The sequence below is a fragment of the Manacus candei genome, unplaced genomic scaffold (assembly GCF_025592945.1).
Source record: "Manacus candei isolate 608988 ecotype Guabito, Panama unplaced genomic scaffold, ASM2559294v1 h1tg000150l, whole genome shotgun sequence".
In the NCBI taxonomy this organism is placed as follows: Eukaryota; Metazoa; Chordata; class Aves; order Passeriformes; family Pipridae; genus Manacus; species Manacus candei.
This window is the reverse complement of record NW_026138198.1, coordinates 1,912,768-1,929,792: the sequence shown is the minus strand read 5'-3', so window position 1 is coordinate 1,929,792 and position 17,025 is coordinate 1,912,768. Positions and strand designations below refer to the sequence as shown.

The 17,025-nt window shown below is 50.9% G+C and overlaps 1 protein-coding gene and 1 long non-coding RNA gene across 2 annotated transcripts in view; one reads left to right on the top strand and one right to left on the bottom strand.

Annotated features, from left to right (window-relative positions):
- Positions 1-17,025, bottom strand: part of MDGA2 (MAM domain containing glycosylphosphatidylinositol anchor 2) — a 293,882-nt gene that overhangs the window by 106,602 nt on the left and 170,255 nt on the right. Inside the window, exons 7-8 of the mRNA XM_051772102.1 lie at positions 13,017-13,346; positions 7,402-7,695 (exon numbers count right to left, since the gene is read on the bottom strand). Of these exons, the coding sequence (XP_051628062.1) occupies positions 7,402-7,695; positions 13,017-13,346 (624 nt within the window). The remainder of the gene's footprint in view (positions 1-7,401; positions 7,696-13,016; positions 13,347-17,025) is intronic.
- Positions 4,306-17,025, top strand: part of LOC127463143 (uncharacterized) — a 192,165-nt gene continuing 179,445 nt past the window's right edge. Inside the window, exon 1 of the long non-coding RNA XR_007900679.1 lies at positions 4,306-4,565. This is a non-coding gene — a long non-coding RNA (uncharacterized LOC127463143). The remainder of the gene's footprint in view (positions 4,566-17,025) is intronic.

Sequence of the window (17,025 nt, the reverse complement as noted above, 5' to 3'; positions counted from 1 at the left end):
TTACAAGTGCCTTTGGAAAAAAAGGGTTTCTGTTACAGAAAACATTTACTTTATATTTATATTTAATATTATTTGGGCAAAATTGCACCGAGGAAATCATCAAATCCAAGCCCAGAAGGGTTTGGGTGGGTTGGAAGGGACCTTGAAGATCTTGTTCCACCCCTGACACCTTCCACTAGCCCAGGTTTCTCCAAGTCCTGTCCAACCTGGCCTTGGACACTTCCAGGGATCCAGGGGCAGCCACAGCTTCTCTGGGAATTCCATCCCAGCCCCTCCCCACCCTCCCAGCCAAGAATTCCTTCCCAATATTCCACCCAAATCTCCCCTTTTCCAGTAGGAAGCCATTTCCTCCTTGTCCTGGCACTCCCAGACCCTCATCCTTTACTTTTCCCCACAGATCTTCTCCAATCTCCCACGGGATGTGGACTCTCTACAAGAACAACAGCAATCAAAACCCCATGGAGGGGTTTAATCCTGCTGGTGCTGTACTTCCATCATCCCAATTAACCTCTCAGAGCAAGGCCAGCAGCCCTCCCAAAATCTCCCAAACAATAACATCCAAGCCAGCAAACCACGGATAATAATGACATTAACAATAATAATCCAAGGATATTTGGGTTGTTGATCAAATCAGATCCTGCACATGTTTTATTACCACAGCCTCCTCAGAATCCCATCCCTAACACCTCCAGGGGAGGAACAGTCATCTCTGTTTTACAAAAAGAGAACTGGGACAAAGAAGAAATATCCCATTTTCCTTAAAACAGGCTCTGATTTGTGTGGATGCTTCTCTCTCCACGGCCAAACAGGGAGCAAAGGTTCAAAACAGTCAGAGGGTTCAAATTTGACATTAAATTCCTCTCTAAGGACTACTCAGACCTGCCAGAAGGAAGGGATAGATGGGATATTGGGAAGGAATTCCTGGCTGGAAGGGTGGGGAGGCCCTGGAATAGTATTCCCAGAGAAGCTGTGGCTGCCCCTGGATCCCTGGAAGTGTCCAAGGCCAGGCTGGAGCAACCTGGGCTGGTGGAAGGTGTCCCTGCCCATGGCAGGGGGGGGAATGAGATGGGATTTAAGGTCCCTTCCAACCCAAACCATCCTGGGACTCTCTGAGTTTGACCTGACAGATCTGACCTAGAACAGGAATTCCACTGAAAAATTCGCCCTGTGGAGCATTGGAAGCACAGGCTGCCCAGGGCAGTGGGCACGGCCCCAAGGCTGCCAGAGCTCCAGGAGGGTTTGGATGATCCTCTGGGGCACAGGGGGGGACTCTTGAGGATGGGCCTGGGCAGGGCTGAGGGTTGGACTGGATGGGCCTTGGGGGTCCCTTCCAGCTCAGCAGGTTCTGGGATTCTGGGAAGTTGATTCTGGAGCCAACCCAGCATTGAGAGCTCCTAAAACACCCACCTTGGCAGGTGGAGGAGGAATCCCAGACTGGTTTGGGTTGGAAGGGACCTTCAAGCCCATCTCACTGCACCCCCTGCCATGGGCAGGGACACCTTCCACTAGCCCAGGTTGCTCCAAGCCCCGTCCAACCTGTTCAAACACTTCCAGGGATGGGGCAGCCACAACTTCTCCGTGCTGTTGGATGTTCTCTGTGATTCCTCTCCACAGCAAATGAGAATCCAAGTGTCATTTGAGTTGAAGAGTAACTGAAGTTCTCCCCCCCGAGGGTGGTTGGCACTGCCCAGGCTCCCCAGGGCAGTGGGCACGGCCCCAAGGCTGCCAGAGCTCCAGGAGGGTTTGGATGATCCTCTGGGGCACAGGGGGGGATTGTTGGGGTGTCCTGGGCAGGGCCAGGGGTTGTACTGGATGGTCCTTGTGGATCCCTTCCAGCTCAGGACATCCCATAATTCCATGAAAACGAGACAGAAAGTCCTGCTGTCACAAGGAGAAACTCTTCTGCCCCCCCAGAGGACGGGAATGTCCCCCCAGTTCCCAACATCCAGGGCCTCCTCTGCCCACACACCACATCCAAAGCCAAATCAGTGAGTTGTTCTGGAAGTCAGAGTGTTTTTCATTAAATATCTCTCTCCCTGTTCATAACTGCTGGAAGCGCCTGCAATAAATATTAGGGAATTACTGAAAGGAACTGATTTTTATGACAATTGGATAAATGCCGTGCTCGTTACAGAAATAATGCTCAAGTCGATGGGAACAAATGTACTTTCCTCCCACAAGGAAAATAATCAAAGCCTTACATAACATCAGCTTTGTCCATTCATCTCCAACTTGTCACTTGCCAGGAGCTGAACAAAGTGAGCAGAATTCCAAACACGAGCAGATGAAAGAATAACCCCCTGTAAGTACCTGTTTAGCTCCTACTCCATTTTCAAGTTGTGTCTCCTCTCTCTCGGAATTAGGGAACTGGTGGAGCTGAGGCAGAACAAAAAAGGCACAAACCCCGGTGGTTTTCCACCAGGAAAAGGTTGGGAAATAACGGCAAGCCAAGAGATGCATCCAGCAGGATCTGGAAGGCAGCAGGAGTCATCCCACTGGGATCCTGTGATTCCACACCAGGAACTGGTTGAGGTCCTGAGGAAGTGGGAAGTTGGTGGAAGTCCTAATCCACACCCCGGGAAAAATTTCCTCATGATTTTTCCCATTCTCAGCTGCAAAAAATCATCTAAAATCCAAGTGAATTGGAGTCCAATTTTATGTTAAACCCACACAACTAATTTAGGCCCCACTGCTAAGCTCAGCTTTGCAAGGATGCAAAGAGACTAAGACTGGGTCCCACTGCATCCCACTGGGTCCACCAGGGTCCTGAGGAAGTGGGAAGCTGGTGGAAGTCCTAATCCACATCCTGGGAAACATTCCCTCAAAACCCAGACTCGACTCCCCTTCCTCTGACAGGAGGTGACACCGAGCTGGCCCTGAGCCAGAGGTGGATAAGGAGGTCAATGGGATCCTGGGGGTATGAGGAAGAACATTCCCAGCAGGTCAGGGAGGGGATCCTGCCCCTCTGCTCAGCCCTGGGAGGCACATCTGGGGTGCTTTGTCCAGTTCTGGACTCCTCAGGACACAAAGATGCTCCTGGAGCAGGTCCAGGGCAGGGTGATGAAGGTGATGAAGGGCCTGGAGCATCTCTGAGGGAGCTGGGGCTGCTCAGCGTCCAGAGGGGACACCCAGAGGGGACCTCCCCAAGGGCTGGCAGGGCCTGCAGGGAGGGAGCAGAGGATGGCCCAGGCTCTGCTCGGGGGGGCCCAGCAATGGCCCAGCAGGAACGGGCAGGAACTGATGCCCAGCAAGTGCCACCTGCACAGGAGGAAGAACTTCTTGGCTGGGCAGTGACCCAGCACTGAGCAGATTGGCCAGAGAGGGGAGAGTCTCCTCCCTGGGGATATTCCAGAGCCCTCTGGACACAATCCCTGTGCTCTGGGATGACCCTCATGGGACCAGATGAGCCACTGCGGGCCCTTCCAGCTTGACCTATCCTGGGATTCTGTGATATTATTGTCTCCCTGTTAGAGAAAATAGCAGCATCTCCTTCAAAGTCTAGAAATGGAGACCAGGATAAACAATTCAGAGCTCACTGGATGAATACAAGAGTTTCTGGGACTGTGAAAGACTGGAAATAAAGTCTTCCAGGGCAAAATGTGGGACACATCACAGCTGTTATGGAATCATGTCAAGAGTCCTCCTGAACACTTGTTCTTCCAGTATCCCCCCCTGAACTGTGTGTGCTCCTGAGGATGGAGAAATAAAAAAGGCTGAAAATTGCTTTTTTTATCTGAAAAAGCATCATACAAGTCTCCTCGGGGCTGATAAAGCTCCCAAGAACAGAGGCAAGGAACTGTTGCCTGTCCCAGATGTTATTTTTGGGTTTGCTGTTCGTAACTGGAGTGGATTTACCTCCAGAACTCTCCCTCTAAACCTCTTGATTTACTGGGAAAACCTCCACATGTGTATTTGTACCTGAAGGGGATTATTTGAAGGCACTTTCATCCTTCACCTGTCCATCCTTCACACATCACCACAACCCACCCAAAGCAGGACATTATAACCACCATGCTGGACTTGGCACAGACAGATGGAAAAGGGGAAGCACGTGGAGAAAAGGAGAATATAAACTAAAAGAGAAAGGATCCAAGTGACCAGAAAACAAAGTGGTTTTTAGTTTTCACCCCAAATTAGTGCCAGAAAAGGGGTAAGCAGCTGCTTTGCCTCCTCCTTATTCAGAAGAACCAGCACTTCACTGTTTCTATGGTAGTTCTCATTCCCAGAGTCATAAAATCATAGGAATTTTAAGGTTGTAAAAGCCCTCCAGGATCATCCAGTGCCCCCCTGTGCCCGATGCCCACCTTGTCCCCCAGCCCAGAGCACTGAGTGCCACGGCCAGGCCTTCCTGGGACACCTCCAGGGCTGGGCACTCCAAACCTCCCTGGGCAGCCCCTGCCAAGGCCTCACCACCCTTTCCAGGCAGAAATTCCTCCTCCTGTCCCACCTGAGCCTCCCCTGGCACAGCTGGAGGCCGTTCCCTCTCCTCCTGTCCCTTGTTCCCTGGGAGCAGAGCCCGACCCCCCCGGCTCCCCCCTCCTGTCAGGGGGTTGCAGAGCCAGAAGGTCCCCTCTGAGCCTCCTTTTCTCCAGGCTGAGCCCCCCCAGCTCCCTCAGCCCCTCCTGCTGCTCCAGCCCCTTCCCAGCCCCGTTCCCTTCCCTGCACACGTTCCAGCCCTTCCGTGTCTCTCATGTTGAGGGCCCAGAAGTGCCCCCAGCCCTGGAGGTGCCCCAGCAGTGCCAGCACAGGGACAGTCCCTGCCCTGATCCCACTGGACACACTATTCCTGATCCAAGCCAGCTCTCCTTGGCCTTCTTGGCCACCTGGGCTCATGTCCAGTCACTGCCAACCCCCACCCCCAGGCTGAGATGGACAAACAAGGTGTCTGTGGGAAGCTGCCCTGGCACAAGGGTCAGAAGGGCAGAGATGGAACAAATCCCACCTCTGGAATCCCTTCTGATCCACCCTCACAGACCCACAGTGCCCCACAGCCACCATGCCATAGAATCATAGAATCACAGAATCATCTGGGTTGGAAGGGACCTCTGAGTTCATCCAGTCCAACCCTTGATCCAACCCCGCCGTGGTTCCCAGCCCATGGCACTGATGCCACATCCAGTCTGTCCTTAAACACCTCCAGGGATGGAGAATCCACCCCTTCCCTGGGCAGCCCATTCCAATGGCTCAGCACCCTCTCTGCAAAGAAATTCTTCCTGATCTCCAACCTCCCCCTCCCCTGGCACAGCTGCAGACCCAGCCCTCTTGTCTTGCTGAGAGTTGCCTGGGAAAAGAGACCCATGTTCTCCAGCCCAAAGGTAGACAAACCCACCAGCAGGAGAAGCCCAGGTGAGACATCTCCAACCTTCCTGCAGCCTCGATTTTGGGCTGAAAAGCTGTGCTGGAGCAGCAGCAGACATCCCTGATAGAAGTTCTGCAGGTCCCACCACATGCAATCGAGGGCATAAATAATTTGTTAAACAGCAGAGCCTGGCAAAGCAAATCCACTGATTATCAGCAAGGAGGATGTGTGTTTGCAGCAGCTCCTCCCCAGAGGCCCCAAAAGTGGTCAGCTGTGCCCAGCACGGAGCGCTGCTGAAGAGCAGATCCGACAGAAGATTTGGGCAGCTCAAAGTGGGATAAACGAGGGCTGCTTTGGGAAAAGTGAAGATAAGCACTGACAACAGGCACGTGAAAGTCATTTAGCCACTGATCAGATACACAAACACAAAGGGAGGCTCGTTATTGCCCATTAACCACATCAAACCAGGCTTCTCCTTTCTAAGGACTGACAACAGGCACGGGAAAGTCATTTAGTGACTGATCAGATACACAAACACAAAGCAAGGCTCGTTATTCCTCCTAAACCACATCAAACCAGGCTCGTCCTTTCCCGATAAGGGGAGCGCTTCTGAAATAATGGCTTTCCCTTCCCGGCTCCCTGCCCGTTCCCAGCACTGCTGGTTCCAGAGGCAGCTCTGAAACAGGAGCCAGGCCTAAAAGAGTTGACTAAGATCTCTTGGCCTGCTGAGAAACCCCAACACCTGTGTTGCTGGAAGAACATTTTAGGAACACTGGTTCATATCATGTTCTCTTCCGCTCACTGCACCAAAGCCTTAGTATAGAAAGAATAGGAGTAGTACACACACAGGAATAAATTAGGGAAACCAGATGTTTGAATAAGATCTAGAAGGCCCAGAGCCAGGATTTTGCAAGCTGGAAGAATTCAGATCACCTGATTGAAGAGGATAAATTGAGGAAGACGTCCATGGTGACCACCAGAGGGATGAAGGCTTGAGGAGAAGACCCCAGAGTAGAAGACTGGGCATGTCTGGAAAGACTCTGCCCAGAGACCAGCCTGCTTATTAATATGTCTAATAAATGATGTAACCCTGGATCTAAAGTGTATAAAATGGCTTAGTTTTGCACTTGCAAGTGGAGCAAGCTTGTCCAGCACGAGCTGGCTCGCTCCCAACATTGAATGAACAAATACCTTGCTGCTTAAAGAGAAATAAATGTCTCTGAGCAGTCTTTTGGGCTGAGTTTCATGGATTCAGCTCTGCAGCTCTGGATGAGGATTCAGCTCCCAGGGAACAGCTCCCAGGGAACAGCTCCTGCCCTCGTTTTTCCCTGCTTGTTTTACACAGCACCAACAAACGAGCTCGGTGTCAGATCTGCCTTTAGAGGGATCTGTCCTCTCCCAAATCATCCTCTTGTTCTCATGTCGAGGAATTCAAAGCAAGGCATGGGGAAAATAATGATTCCCACACACTTCTTGGGTTTTGGTTTTGGGTTTTTTTTCCGATATAAATGAGGCTTCTATGTCATTTTTACTTCTTGATTTACATTAAAATCATGGATTTGGGGAACTACAGAGCCAAAGAGCACAGCATCAAATGTGTATCAGCTGCAGACTCTGGTTGCTGCTTGTTTGGGGGAGGAATAAATCAATAAATCAGCAGAACCACTTGGAAAGAAAGGAAAGGGAAAGAAAAATAGGAAGGGAAAGGGAAAGGGAAGGCGAGGAAAAGGGAAAGTGGAAGGAAGGAGGGGAAGGTTTGGGAAGAAGGTTTGGGAAGGGAAGAAAAGAAAAAAGAAAAAAGGAAGTTTTGGGAAGGTTTGGGAAGAAGGTTTGGGAAGGGAAGAAAAGAAAAAAGAAAAAAGGAAGTTTTGGGAAGGTTTGGGAAGGTTGGGGAAGGTTGGGGAGGGGAATGGGGAAAGGGGAGGGGAAAGGGAAGGAAGGGGGAAACGAAGGGGGAAAGGAAAGGAAAGGAAAGGAAAGGAAAGGAAAGGAAAGGAAAGGAAAGGAAAGGAAAGGAAAGGAAAGGAAAGGAAAGGAAAGGAAAGGAAAGGAGAAAAGAGAAAAAAAAAAAAGAAAAAAGAGAAAAGAAAAGATGTACTCACACTGTACAATGAGCTGCACCAAAGCCTCTCTGGGTTTCACGTTGAACCCGTTGTACTGGCTGGTCTGGCACCGGTATGTCCCCGTCATCTCCCGGGACACGTTGACGATCCTCAGGATCCCGTCGTAGCTCTCGGTCTGCATCGCCCCGTCCGGCATCGCCACCTCCTTGTCGGCCCGGGACCACAGGATGATGGGCTTGGGCTTGCCCGTCACCTGGCACTGCAGCTCGATGGTGTCCCCCTCCCGTGTCACCAGCGGGGACTTCTCCTGGGGGACGGTCAGGTTGGGTGGCACTGCGGGGGACAGAGAGAGGGGAGACAGTCAGCACTGCGGGCACAGCACAGGGAGTCCTGCCTTGGCTTGGCAGCACAATCCTGGAATCCCAGAATCAGCCAGGCTGGAAAAGACCTCTGAGATCATAGAATCCCAGAATCAGCTGGGTTGGAAGGGACCTCTGAGATCATCCAGTCCAAGCCTTGATCCAACCCCGCCGTGGTTCCCAGCCCATGGCACTGATGCCACATCCAGTCTGTCCTTAAACACCTCCAGGGACGGAGAATCCACCCCTTCCCTGGGCAGCCCATTCCAATGGCTGAGCACCCTCTCTGCAAAGAAATTCTTCCTGATCTCCAACCTCCCCCTCCCCTGGCACAGCTGCAGACCCAGCCCTCTTGTCTTGCTGAGAGTTGCCTGGGAAAAGAGACCAACCCCCCCTGGCTCCCCCCTCCTGGCAGGGAGTTGCAGAGAGTGAGGAGGTCTCCCTGAGCCTCTTCCAGAATCAGGGCTTAGAACTCTTCTAATATATCTGTATCCACATCTATTTATCTCTATCTGTCTATATAAATATATATCTAATATAAATATTGTGGAAATATATATGTATATGACACCTCTAATACCCTGAAACACCACCTTGCTCTGCAGTTGGACTGAAGAGGAACATTTTAAACCCAGAACATCCACAGGCAGTGGCAAATCAGCCAAATTATCTTGCAGAGCTGTGGCAGGAGCTGTGCTGAGGAGCTCCACGCTCCACATGCACCAGGAGATGAGGAGTCAACTCCACGGCCCTCTGGAGAAGGATAAAGACACAGAGGGTGCCTGCTCCCAGAAATCCTGCTGGAATCAATCCACTGGGGATGAACACATCCCAGAAACAAAACCAGATTTCCATGGGAAGGGGCTGCAGAGCAGGGGATGGCCCCTCCTGGCCCCGTGGGACGGGAAGGGACGGAATTAATAAGGAAAATCTCCGCACATTAAGTACAAAAATCGAACTATAAGAGAAATAAGCTTTTTTAACCAAATCCGGCCTCGATCTGTCCCTGCTGTTCACCCACTCCTTTCAAAGATAAACTCCAAGGAGATAATGGCTCCCAAAAATCATCAGTTTGCCATGATAACTGTGTGATTTTGGGTGTCTCGGGGCCACCTGTGAGATCGCTCTGGACGGCACTTCAGGTTTTACAAATATCTTAATTTGAGCACTAATTACCTCACAAAAAGCACTTTTTCTCTATGCAACTGTGATTCCAACAAACATCTGGAGCCCAAGTGAAGGTCTCTTTCATGGAGCATCAAAGCAGGAAGGAGATGACCAGAGGACAGAGGGATCCAGGCCGCAGGTCCCCCCCACGTCAGCCCGAGTGTTTAATTAATTCATTAGTTAACACAGAGCTGATTAGCTGAACAGGGAAAGCCCAGTCAGACTGCACAGCCTCAGATGTACTAATTCCTCATGGATTCCTCTGCCTGGCTCAAGCAGGAAAGCCAAATCTATCCCTGGAAGTGTTCAAGGCCAGGTTGGAGCAACCTGGTCTAGTGGAAGGTGTCCCTGCCCAGGACAATGAAATGGTCTTTAAGGTCTTCTTGTATTATTATTATTATTATACTTCATATAATAAATATGTATGTAATCCTAACTTTATATGATTTATATATCTATTATATAGTGATATAAATGTAGTAAAACGTAATGATAATGAAGAATTAATAATTTAATATTATAATAAAATAAAATAAAATAATAATAATAATAATAATAATAATAATAATAATAATAATAATGGTAGCCTGACCACACTATCCCACATCTCTTCCCTCAGGGGGAGACAGATGTTCCTGCTCTCCCTGGGCTGATGCTGCTTTTCAGGGATAAAGGTAGTGTAAGAACCTGTCCAGGACAGAGCAGAGCACACAAACCCCAAAGCTTTATTCTTCCTGCTTCAAATATAAGATTCAAGGCAGAGGAAAAAAAAAAATCACCTCAACAGACTGACACATTTTCCTAATCCATTCTCTTTTTTTTTTTTTTTTGCTTACCCTGAACCCACTTTACTGAGGGGAGGGTTTTGTTGCTTTTTTAACATCTTGCTGCTTTTTTTCACAGCTTCTGCCTTCAGGTTCCCCATGACCTGGTCCCACAGAGCCATCCTGGTGGGTTGGTTTTTGCCCAGGGTTGGTTTTTATGGATGACAAGGCTCTCCCAGGGCAAATATTCGACATTTGAGTCTTCATTTTCACTATTCACTGACCTACTTTGCTGAGATATGTTTGGGGGGAGCTGGGAGGGGATTACTTCAGGTCCATTTATATAAGATACTCAGGCCATAAATCTCTGCAAAGTACAAAATGCCCAGGGAGAAAATATTCCTGCTGAAGGAGTGCAGTGCCAAGTGTGTCAAGAGGCACTGCCACACATCCCTTCCCAACCTTCTGGGGAGACCTAAAGGTGCCACAAACCCCTCCTGCCTCCTTTGGAGACTCCAGGAGGAGCCTCAGACGCGACAGGAAGAGAAAATTCCCTCCCCCCCTCTCAGCACAACAGACACAGGGAGGGATATTAATAAATCCCTGCAAGTCCTGGCATTTGGGAAACGTGTTTGTGCCTGGGCCTTATGTTGCTAATTACCAGGCAGTAATGAGTCTTGATGAATCACTAATGACCTTCAAAGCACTGCAACTGTTTCAGCTCCCACTTCTCCGGGGGATGAAATCACCCCCCGGCAGAGCTGAACACACTAAAAAAGGCTGAGCCCAAACTCCAGGTTTGCTTCCCCCTTTTCCTCAGGCTCTTCTTGCAGGACAGGGAATGTCAGAGCTGATGGAATTCACCACTGACTGAAGGAATTGGGATGAGCTCATGGGAGTGGCCAGCTAAGGAATGGCCAACAAAAAGGATGTTTCCAAGGAATCCCGTTGGTTTTCCAAATGATTCTCAGGAAAGTAAAGATAATACAGTGGTTCCTGTGGGCCAGGTGGGCAATTCATGGCATTCCCAACTTGGCTCTTCCCCAATAATAATCCTCCTGGTTCTTTAATTGATAGTAAGATCATAGAAATCCCGGGATGGTTTGGGCTGGAAAGGATCTTAAAGCTCATCCAGTTCCACCCCCTGCCAGGGGCAGGGAGACCTTCCACTAGCCCAGGTTGCTCCAAGCTCCATCCAACCTGGCCTTGGACACTTCCAGGGATCCAGGGGCAGCCACAGCTTCTCTGGGAATTCCATCCCAGCCCGTCCCCACCCTCCCAGCCAGCAATTCCTTCCCAATATCCCATCTATCCATTCCCCACAGAAGCCATTCCCTGTGTCCTGTCCCTCCATCCCTTGTCCCCAGTCCCTCTCCAGCTCTCCTGGAGCCCCTTTAGGCCCTGCAAGGGGCTCTCAGCTCTCCCTGGAGCCTTCTCTTCTCCAGGGGAACCCCCCCAGCTCTCCCAGCCTGTCTTTGTAGGAGAACAGCTCCAGCTCTTGGAGCATCTCCACGGCCAAAAACGATCCAACAGGTCACTCCCTGTGATTCCTGCTGTCTAATCAAAGCAACTCAGGCCCTGATCAAAGGTCATGAAGTCCCAGCCTGGTTTGGATTGGAGGGACCTTAAATCCCACCTTTCTCCACCCCCTGCCAAGGGCAGGGACACCTCCCATCAGCCCAGGTTGCTCCAAGCCCCATCCAAACAGCTCTGCTTGAGACGAGAAGTGCTTTTACAGGCAGGAGAGCAAAGCCATTCTGTGACTCCATCCCCCCAGAACTTCCACCCAGGAGCACGAGAGCAAAACCATCCTGTGACTCCATCCCCCCAGAACTTCCATCCCTCCAAAACTTCTGTCCAGGACCAGGGGAGCAAAGCCATCCTGTGACTCCATCCCCCCAAAACTTCCCGTGGCTCCATCCCCCCCAAAACTTCCATGCAGGAGTGAGAGAGCAAAGCCATCCTGTGACTCCATCCCACAAAACTCAAAACTTCCACCCAGGAGCAGGAGAGAAAAGCCATCCTTGCCTCCATCCGTCCAAAACTTCCATCCAGAGGTGGGACAGCAAAGCCATCCTTGGCTCCATCCCTCCAAAACTTCCATCCCCCCAAAACTTCCATCCAAGAGTGGGAGAGCAAAGCCATGCCGTGGCTCCATCCCCCCAAAACTTCCACCCAGGAGCAAGAGAGCAAAGCCATCCTTGGCTCCATCCCTCCAAAACTTCCAGACTCCAGGAATGGGAGAGCAAAGCCATCCTGTGACTCCATCCCAGGAGTGCAAAGCCATCCTGTGACTTAATCCCCCCAAAACTTCCACCCAGGAGCAGGAGAGCAAAGCCATCCTGTGGCTCCATTCCCCCCAAAACTTCCATCCAGGAGCGGGAGAGCAAAGCCATCCTTGGCTCCATCCCTCCAAAACTTCCACCCAGGAGGGGGAGAGCAAAGTCATCCCATGACTCCATCCCTCCAAAACTTCCAGCCTCCAGGAGCAGGAGTGCAAAGCCATCCTGTGGCTCCATCCCTCCAAAACTTCCAACCCCCCAAAACTTCCACCCAGGAGTGGGAGAGCAAAGCCATCCCGTGGATCCACCCCCCCAAAACTTCCATCCCCCCAAAACTTCCATTCAGGAGCAGGAGAGCAAAGCCATCCCCTGGCTCCATCCCCCCAAAACTTCCATCCCCCCAAAACTTCCATTCAGGAGCAGGAGAGCAAAGCCATCCCCTGGCTCCATCCCCCCAAAACTTCCCGTGGCTCCATCCCCCCAAAACTTCTCGTGGCTCCATCCCTCCAAAACTTCCACCCAGGAGCAAGAGAGCAAAGCCATCCTGTGGCTTCATCCCCCCAAAACTTCCAGACTCCAGGAGTGGGAGAGAAAAGCCATCCTGTGACTCCATCCCAGGAGTGCAAAGCCATCCTGTGGCTCCATCTCAGGAGTGCAAAGCCATCCTGTGGCTCCATCCCCCCAAAACTTCTACCCAGGAGCAGGAGAGCAAAGCCATCCTGTGGCTCCATCTCTCCAAAACTTCCACGCAGGAGAGGGAGAGCAAAGCCATCCTTGGCTCCATTCCCCCAAAACTTCCACCCAGGAGCAGGAGAGCAAAGCCATCCTTGGCTCCATCCCTCCAAAACTTCCACTCAGGAGCAGGAGAGCAAAGCCATCCCATGGCTCCATCCCAGGAAAGCAAAGCCATCCTTGGCTCCATCCCCCCAAAAACCTTCCACCCAGGAGCAGGAGAGCAAAGCCATCCTGTGGCTCCATCCTGGGCGAGCAAAGCCATCCCGTGGCTCCATCCCGGGCGAGCAGAGCCATCCTTGGCTCCATCCCCCCAAAACTTCCCCCCAGGCCCCCCCAGCCCCGCTCACCGGTGCTGCTGGAGATGTTGACGTCGATGCTGATGTCGGAGATTCCCCCTCCCTTGAGCGAGGCCACGCACGTGTAGGTGCCGAAGTCGGTGAACTTGAGGTCGATGATGTCCAGGTTGGTGGTGCCGGGGGACACGTCGGGGTCGGTCTGGGTGATCACCATCCTCTCCGAGCTCCGCAGGGGCCGCCCGTTCTTGAACCAGCTGAAGGTCAGCTCCTCGGGCGGGATGGCCTCCACCTGGCACGAGATCTTCACCTCCCGCCCGATCTGGATGTTGTCATCCTTGTGGTAGGGGTCGGGGGTGATCCAAAAGCGTCCCTTTTTTAAGGCTGGAACGCAAAAGAGAAGCCCTTCAGTGTAATAAAAGACAAATTTGGCTTCACTCGATGCCTACCTGTGATTTTAAAAGGGTGTGGAGCCATAAGTGAGGGTTTTTAACTAAAAAGGGGTCAATTCAAGTTGATGAAAGGAATAATTGTTTTACTGTGAGGGTGGGGAGGCCCTGGGGGTTTCTGACCCAGAAAGAAAATTTGTTCACTTTAAAGCTCGCTCCATTTCCCGGTGCCTTTATCTGAAGGTGCCTTCATTCCATGTGCTTCATTCCACGGCTGCTGAAGATTCTCTGTGATTTGTTTTTTTCCAAGTGTTTTCCTGTTTTTGTGGCTGATGACCCACCACATCTGGCTTCAAACCAAGGAAGGTCAGGAGGGACTTTGGGCAAGGGATGGAGGGACAGGACACAGGGAGTGGCTTCACACTGGAAAAGGCGAGATCTGGGTGGGATATTGGGAAGGAATTCCTGGCTGGGAGGGTGGGGAGGCCCTGGAATAGAATTCCCAGAGAAGCTGTGGCTGCCCCTGGATCCCTGGAACTGTCCAAGGCCAGGTTGGAGCAACCTGGTCCAGTGGAAGGTGTCCCTGCCCATGGCAGGGGGTGGCACTGGATGGACTTTCAAGTCCCTTCCAGCCCAACCCATCCTGGGATTCTGTGATGTTTGGGAAGCCACTGAAGCTTCCAACGCACCATTTAACACACGGTTAATTTTTTGCAGGATCCAAACGCTCCATGAAATCCCATCCCACAGCACATGGAGCTGGAGCACTTGTCACTTCCAAGATGAAAAATAGGAAGCACAGCACCTAAATTAGGCTGAGCTGCTGACAAGTGAGGAGCAACCCAAATAATTCATGAGCCTTCCGTGTCTGTGATCCATCTCTGGAGGTGTTTACAAGCCCTTCCACCCCCCCTTGTCCTACCAGAGCACTGAGAGAGAGGAGAAAATAGAGATATCATCCCAACAGCACTGACATGACCAGAGGTGTCACCTCCGATCCATCTGGGAGCAAACACAGCCTGGTGCCAGCTGGTGACAGGGAAAGGAGGGAAAAACATGCCTGAGGCTGCAGCCTGCCCTGGTTTGTACCTCCTGCTTCTTCCCTGAGGCAGCCCTGGAGGGCTCCATCCATCCATCCCCGGGCTGGGAACAGCTGTCCCATCCCATGGAATCACAGAATCCCAGAATCAGCTGGGTTGGAAGGGACCTCCAAGATCATCCAGTCCAACCCTTGATCCAACCCCGCCGTGGTTCCCAGCCCATGGCACTGATGCCACATCCAGTCTCACCTTAAACACCTCCAGGGATGGAGAATCCACCCCTTCCCTGGGCAGCCCATTCCAATGGCTCAGCACCCTCTCTGCAAAGAAATTCTTCCTGATCTCCAACCTCCCCCTCCCCTGGCACAGCTGCAGACCCAGCCCTCTTGTCTTGCTGAGAGTTGCCTGGGAAAAGAGACCAACCCCCCCTGGCTCCCCCCTCCTGGCAGGGAGTTGCAGAGAGTGAGGAGGTCTCCCCTGAGCCTCCTCTTCTCCAGGCTGAGCCCCCCCAGCTCCCTCAGCCTCTCCTCACAGCACTTGTGCTCCAGTCCCTTCCCCAGCCTCGTTGCTCTCCTCTGGCCCTGCTCCAGCCCCTCCATGTCCTTCCTGAGCTGAGGGCCCAGAACTGGACACAGCACTCCAGGGGTGGCCTCCCCAGCGCTGAGTCCAGGGCAGGAATCCCTTCCCTGGCCCTGTTGGCCCCCCTGTTCCTGAGCCAGGCCAGGATCCATTGGCCCTCTTGTCCCCCTGGGCACACTCTGGCTCCTGTTCAGCTCCCTGTCCATCCCCACTCCCAGCTCCCTTCCTGCCTGGCTGCTCTCCAGCCCCTCTGGCCCAGCCTGGAGCTGCCGGGGGTTGTTGTGGCCAAAGGGCAGGACCCGGCCCTTGGCCTGCTTGACCCTCAGTGGTTGGTGTCACTCCATTTGGTCACTTCAGTGGCTCCTCGAAGGAACCGGCCCTTTGGAGCTTGCAAAGGCCACGCTGGATTCACCCTTTCCCAACTCAGAAAAGATTTAACATTGATTTAATAATTAGTTTGTCCTTTTTCATGCGGGAAAACAAGCCTAAAATTGAGCTGTGTCCGGACACAGGGTGGGAAAAACTTCCTCCATTCAGGAAGGAAATATTTGTAATTAGTGAATGGGAAACTTGTTATATTTTGTCATTTTTTTAATATCTATTTATATACTTATTCATGTCAGGTACAGCACAAAAGGCATCAGGATGCTGCTAATTAATTTTAACCACGTATTCAAGAATCTGAGTGGTTGATTTTATTCATTTATTTTATCATTTCATTCATTTCGACGACTTTAATCAAGATTAAATTTCTGCAGCAAAATGCACTTGTCTTTCCTAAACATCTCTCCTTCCCTTGGGAATGCCACAGTCCCTTCCCAGGGAAGCAACTCTTCAATTCCAGAGCCTGAGCCAGCTGGGAATTGCCACAAAAAAAATTTTGAGGCACGAGCTGAGCTTTTTTTTGGGTTTGAAAATCCCAGAACAAACCTCAGAAACAATATATTATGTAAATAACTTTCAGGCAGGGGAAAAGAGAAAAAAAGAACTCGATGTGCACGACAAACAGAAACATTTCAGCCCAAATTAGCTGCTAATAACCTCGATAAACTATTTTTATTTGTGATTTTTCAGCAGTTTCTCATTCTTAGAGCTGAACAAAGTCTGACAGGAAAGTCACATAAACTTTTCTCCGCCTTTTGTTACAGTTTGGTGTTAAAATAACACCTGAAAGGGGCAGATAAAGGTGCAGAACCTCAAAATTGGGGCTTGAAACCACTTTTCCACCGCCCAGGATGGGCTCCAAGAGGATTTAATTAAGGAGGCTCGTGGATTTAATTAATAAAACAACCAAGTTTTGTGGCTGTTGCCATAAAATGTGAGTATTAATTCAAGCAATAATTGGGCTGGATCACCCATTATCCCAACTGGATCACCCATTATCCCAATTTGGATCACCCATCATCCCAATCTGCTCCAGCAAACTCCAATTCCCACAAAACCGAGCAGAGCACACACCTCAACTCAATATTTTTCCATAAATCCCAATCCAAGGAGTTCAGAGGAGGCACTGCAGGGAAAAAAGTTCAGGGAGTTCCAAGAAATTGTGAAGGGAAGGAAAAAATCTCTTTGGTCTTTTCCTTCTCTTTTTTTCCCCAAACCAAACTTCTTCCTTTCTCCAAAGCCACGAGAAGGGGCACAATAAATCCACCAGGAACAGCCAGGAAATCCCACATCCAACAATCCCCTGCTTTTCCAACCCCATTTTCCCAGACTCCACAAATTCCACGGTATCAGCATTTTCTGCTGTCACCGACGAAACCAGCAGAAAATGTGACTTTATAACCAAGTTTCTTGTCAGGGTTAAATGAGATCATTGAACAACGGGAATCTGTAAATCCCTGATCTCAGCTGGCCCTGGAATAACACTGAAATCTCCACAATTAACCTGGAATTCCTGGTGGGATTGCTCCACCATTTTCAAGGAAGGAAAGCACCCCGAAATGCAGAGCTGCCACCAGCCCTGAGCAAAAATAACCCTCCCTTCCCAAAATTAGGAATAAATCTCCCTTCCAAAAATTAGGAATAAACTTCCTTCCCAAAATTAGCAATAAA